We start from the raw sequence: 5663 nt of genomic DNA, 5'->3' as shown, positions 1-5663 counted from the left end.
GGGGTGGGGGGGTGTTTGGTTTTTATTCCCCCCGTCTGCTGGGTGGTTGCAGCAGGTTTTGGTCACTTCACATGACCCCGGGACACTGTGACCGTCATAAATATGAATCAGTTGCCAAGCATTTGAATGTAAATCATAAGACCCTGGAGATGCTGCAACATTCCAGCTGATCGGCACTTTTTCTGGGCTCAGCAGAAGCGCCAGGATCAGTGCTGCTTTCCAGCTGATTGGTGCTTCTTCAGGGCTCAGCAGAAGCACCAGGATCAGCGCCGAGCTCCAGCTGGAGCCTGGCACTGATCCTGACGCTTCCACTGAGCCCTGACAGCCCCGAAGAAGTGCCGATCAGCTGGAAAGTGGCACTGATCCTGGCGCTTCTGCTGAGCCCTGAGAGCCCTGCAGCTCCAGCCATCTCTCGCTCAGGCTTGTGCGGTGCTGCCACCGGTTCAGCTCATTCCCCTCCCCCGCTACCACTTTTCTAAGATGGTCGCGTGCCACCTGCCAGATGCCAATGTACCACAGGTGGTACCCGTACCACTGGTTGAAAAGCCCTGTATCTAGTCCAACCCCCTGCTCAGGCAGGAAGCATTATACCATTTCAGATAAACGGCTGTCCAATCTCTTCTTAAAAACTTCCAGTGTTGGAGCAAAGTCCATAGGGAAGCCAGATTCACTTAACAACCATATTACTAACTTATCCATTGGAGTGATTCACTTAATAACTGTGGCAAGAAAGGTCATAAAATGGGGCAAAACTCACTTAACAAATATCTTATTAGCAATGTAAATTTTGGGCTCAGCTGCGGTCGTGAGTCAAGGACTATTTGTATTGGAAGACTTTTATCATGACTCTGCTAAGCCTTGTCTTCATTATACTGGGCATACCTAGTTTCCGCAACCAACCATTTTATGTTTTAGCCTCCACACCCTTTATCATCTTTGTAGCTCTTTGCACAATTTCTAGGGCCTCAGCATCTTTTTTGTATTGTGGTGACCAGAACTGGACGCAGTATTCCAAGTATGGCCTCATCAACGTACTACAGAATGATCGGTGGTCCTCATTTTTCAGATGTTCTCCCACCGAACTACATTCCCTCAGAAATGCTTTGCAAAAAATAAAATCTACTGGGAAGACTTTCCAACGGGAAAATGGGAATTCTGGGAACTTACAGGCTTCTAGAGAAATGATGCTACAGTGAGCAATATAAGATGCAGGCCCTGACTGTGGCATCATACGTCACCGTGATGGCACAGTGTTAAGAATGCAGTATTGCAGGCAAACTCTGCCCACAGCCAGGAGTTTGAGTTTGACCAGCTCAAGGTTGACTCAGCCTTCCATCCTTCCAAAGTCGGTAAAATGAGGACCCAGGTTGTTGGGGGGCAGTATGCTGACTCTGTAAACCACTTAGGGCTGTAAAGCACTAGGGGGGGGTATAAAAGTCTAATTACCATTGCTGTGTTGGAGATGACCAGGCTGAGCCCGAGGGAGGAGTCAAATGTGTCATCAGTCATGAGTCCCTGGGCACCCGCAAGAGCTCTAAATCCAGCCCACCTTGAATGCCTTCTTAATTCCCGCGTATTAGTAGGTCAGATTTTTGTAGAGCGCTTAAGCGTGCAATAAATCTTTATACTCATTTGAACTGCCTGAATCTCCTGCTTTTCCCAGCACTTGACACGCTGTCAAGAAATAAGTTTTTAAAAAAACTGTGGTCCGCCCCTGAAATTTTGTCTTCCCCTTGGAAAGAAATTTCAAAAACCAATGCTCTTTTCCTCTGACGGAATCTATAATGAGAAAAAAAGGGGGGGAGATCATTTCTCTGCTCAGCAGTAGCTAATTTGTAAATTAAAAGACTGTTCTGTACAACTGGCAGGGTAAGAAACTCACTCTGATTTTTTTTTTATTTTATCTTCCCAAGCGTTTGCAGTTGTCGGTCTCCTCCTGAACCAGTAGAAGAAGAAGAAAAAAAGACTCAGAATGTGGCTTTTAGAGAAAATCCGAGGCTCAGTGGACAACAGCGGTTCTCGCGGCAACGACTCGGCCGATAAGCAGTCCAAAGGACCGTTGTACAGCAACGTCCTGACGCCGGATAAAATCCCAGATTTTTTCATTCCTCCCAAGCTGCCAACAGTGTCTCCTGAGGCAGAGGAAGGGAACACCAAACCGAATCTGGGCACTTCGGCCTCCGAGCAGAATTTATCTGCCCGCAAAACTCAGCGCAGCCCTCGTTTGCCCGTGAAGGCTGTTTCAGAGAGCAAAAACCTTTTGAAAGCCGCCAGCCGACACATCATCCAGATCGAGAGCGCGGATGAATGGATGTCTGAAGAAGACTACAGTACCAATGCAGACCCCCAGTCCCAGACGGCTATGTCGCTGCCGTATGTCCCCAAAGCACAGACCTCGTACGGCTTCGCGACACTGATGGAGAGTCCTCACACGCGCCGCAAGGAGTCTCTTTTCCACAGCGAGCACACCAGCCTGTGCCCATCCCAGTCCTCCTCGCCCAGTTCTCAACGGAGGTCCACCTCAGGAGGGGGCAAGACAAATGGAGAGAGCACCCACCTCAACCCTTCGGACATCAGCATGTCGCTCATGAATCCCTACCGTTACTTCAGTGGAGGGGAGAGTGATACCTGCTCCTCCGCGGAGTCCTCTCCCTTCGGTTCCCCACTGCTGTCCAGGTCAGTGTCCCTTCTGAAGATCTTCAGCCAGGAGAGTCAATCCAAGGTCATCAAACTCAAACACTCGGTGGCTCGCAACAGTTCCCTGTCCACCGACGATAGTTCGGCGGACACCAGTCCCAGCTCCCAGCGCCGCATGCGCTGTGCGACCCCTCCGACTGGGGGAGCCACCGGCGGGGTGCAACCCCAGCCCCTCACCCCCGCGGACCCTCAAGACAGATTCCACAAGGAACACGTGCTCAGTTTTATCAAAGGAGGCAGCCTCCGCTTGGTGGCCCAATACAATCCGTCCAACGCCCGGCTGAGGGTGCGGGTTGTGGCCGCCGAAGACCTCTACGACAAGCACTGTGACGTCAGGAGCATCAACTGTTGTGTGTCTCTCTATTTAAACCCCGGCAAGGTGCAGAAACAACGGAGCACGATCATCAAGAACAGCCGCAACCCCATCTTCAACGAAGATTTCTTTTTCGACGGGTTAGGCATCAGCAACATGAAGAAAATGTCCCTCAAGGTCAAAGTGGTCAACAAAGGCAGCAGTCTCAAACGGGACACTCTGATGGGCGAGAAGGAACTGCCCCTCACTTCCTTGCTCCCCCTTTTATAAAGTCTCCCCTATCCCGGTCTCTGTGCCTGCCGCTAACCCCAGTGGGCTTTCCTGCTCTGCAAACCGGGAAGGGTTGGAGAGCTGCTCACGCAGGTTCCTCCAAGGCCAGGCAGCGTTTCCTTAAAATGGGTGTTGCATGTTTGAGGTCCATGAATGGGGCATCCCGGCATTTTCGCATGAAACCTCAGCAGCTAGCAGCGTGACCCTATTTTTTTAGAAGGTCAGGATATTCTTTGTCCCTTGGGTCAAGAGGTGTCACTTGGTCACTGCGAGCTGATCTTCTTTCACTGTGACCGTGTTGGAGGTAGAGGGGAAGAGGACCTGGGAATTTGAAGGGAAGCAGGAAAGTTCCTTCAAATGGGTTTCCCTCAGGGTAGGAAGTGGGCGCATGAATAAACCCAGGCTCCCTCCCTGTTTTTAAGCCTCTTCCTCACAAATGCATGCCGAGAATCTGAGGATGTATCCCTTTAAGATGCATGCTGGCTGCACTTGATTATGTCGCGTTGTCGTTCAGCAACTGCCAATCCGCTGGAGATGAAGATGACCTCAACAGCCCACTTGGCTTTCTGCGGAAGGGACGGAGGGATGTGACCACCTGTTTCACTCACCCAGGAAACTTCTTCACTTCCCAAATGGGTGCAAATTCCAGTTTTTGATTTGGGAGCTAGTGTCAACATGAAGTGGGCAGGAGAATGAGTTGGACCCAGAAGAGCTTCTGAAGACCAGCTGACGATCCAGCAATGGTCCCGAAAAAGGCTGTTTTGCAAGATTTGGGGGACTGGACAGGGATCCCATTCTCCCTGCTCTGTTTGACTCCAGAGGAAATTGCAGAAAAATCAGAGTGAGGCCCGATAACGACTTTCAACCCGGGGGCCAAAAAAAGAAATGGACCTATGGACAGTGTGGAGAGTAAATCGAAATGAAGGAAGACACACAGAGAGATAACAAAGGAAAGAGGAAGATAGAGAGGGGGGCCGTGATTATTTTTTAATATTTTGATATCCTGGCCTGAGAGACAATCCTCAATAATAATGAATAATGATAATTTTAAAAGTGGGCTGGGTGATATTCACGGAATTGCCTTATCCTGCACTGTTCTGCTTTGAGTCTGTGGAGACTCAGATCATTCCCAGCCTTAAGAGTTCGGAGTCTTTCCATCTGCACTTCAGATGGCTTGAACCCATCTGAAGACAAAACTCAGATGGATGGGTCTGAGGAAATAAGAGAGTCCTTATTGGGACATCCAACCTTCCATGCAAACAAGAAGGGGGGAAAAAATCAGTGTTAGCCTCTACAGCAGTATTTTTCAAACTTGACAGCTTTAAGATGGATGGGCTTCAACTCCCAGAATTCCCCAGCCAGCATGCTTTAAGGGGGCTGGACTTTAACTCCCAGAATTCCCCAGCCAGCATGCTTTAAGGTGGCTGGACTTCAACTCCCAGAATTCCCCAGCCAGCCATGAGGGCTGAGGAATTCTGGGAGTTGAAGTCCACAATCTTAAATTTGCCAAGTTTGGAAAAACACCGTTTTGCAAAGTGTTCTTTGGGGACATTCAGGTTGAAACTTGAAAATGCTGAAGATTGAACTCAAGGCCTTCTACAAGTCAAGGACACAAGTTGTGGTTCCTTTTTAATATTAACTTTTTTTTTTTTGCTCAGTTTTCCTAAGGAGCAAAACACAAAACCATCTCTTGTGCCAAGAATCGGTTCTCTTCATTGCAAACACCCACCTCTCCTAAGTGTGTAGGTAGGCGCTGTTCTTGCCAAACCTTAGGACCATGTTCAAAGAACCATTGAGCAAACAGCTCGGCAATCCTTAGTTTGCAATCCCTAAACCAGGGGTGGGGAACCTTGGCTCTTTTATGACTTGTGGACTTCAACTCCCAGAATTCCTGAGCCGGCTGGCTCAGGAATTCTGGGAGTTGAAGTCCACAAGTCATAAAAGAGCCAAGGTTCCCCACCCCTGCGCCTAAACGAATACCTACATAAGAATTTAAAATGAAGATCCATTGGGATCCATAGTCTGAAATACAGCTTGTCCTCACTTAACAACCACTCATTCAGTGACAGTTTGAAGTTACGCTGGCATTGTAAAAGTGGTCCTTGAGGTCTTGGCTATCCCAGCATCCTGCGCTCACAGGATCATAATTTGGGCATTTGGTAACGGGCTCACACTTATGACAGGCAGCCTTCTGCAGTCACGTGACCTCTATTGTGCACGTTCCCTGCTGGCTTCCCAAGTAAAGTCAATGGGGAAGTCAGCAGGAAAGGTCACACTCTGGTAAGTCACTCACATTCCAGAGGCTTTTTGCACTGTGGGGCCCAGCCAGTGGGTGGGATTCAAATCCCTGAACAACTGGTTCTCTGCGTGGATGCAGGCCTGG

The 5663-nt window shown here is 49.3% G+C and overlaps 1 protein-coding gene across 1 annotated transcript; it reads left to right on the top strand.

The window, feature by feature from the left end:
• Window positions 1-1972: 1972 nt before the first annotated feature.
• LOC107300147 (C2 calcium-dependent domain-containing protein 4C-like) lies at window positions 1973-3280 on the top strand. Its single transcript, XM_015829488.1, has one exon. It carries the CDS (start codon window positions 1973-1975, stop codon window positions 3278-3280), a length of 1308 nt encoding a protein of 435 aa, XP_015684974.1.
• The last annotated feature ends 2383 nt before the right edge of the window (window positions 3281-5663 follow it).

This window comes from Protobothrops mucrosquamatus, unplaced genomic scaffold, assembly GCF_001527695.2.
Source record: "Protobothrops mucrosquamatus isolate PMUCROS unplaced genomic scaffold, P.Mucros_1.0 scaffold6241, whole genome shotgun sequence".
In the NCBI taxonomy this organism is placed as follows: domain Eukaryota; kingdom Metazoa; phylum Chordata; class Lepidosauria; order Squamata; family Viperidae; genus Protobothrops; species Protobothrops mucrosquamatus.
This window is presented reverse-complemented; position numbering and strand designations above follow the sequence as displayed.

Excerpts from the sequence above, each read along its gene's own strand:
- LOC107300147 (XM_015829488.1), top strand. The coding sequence starts at position 1,973 with ATGTGGCTTTTAGAGAAAATCCGAGGCTCAGTGGACAACAGCGGTTCT.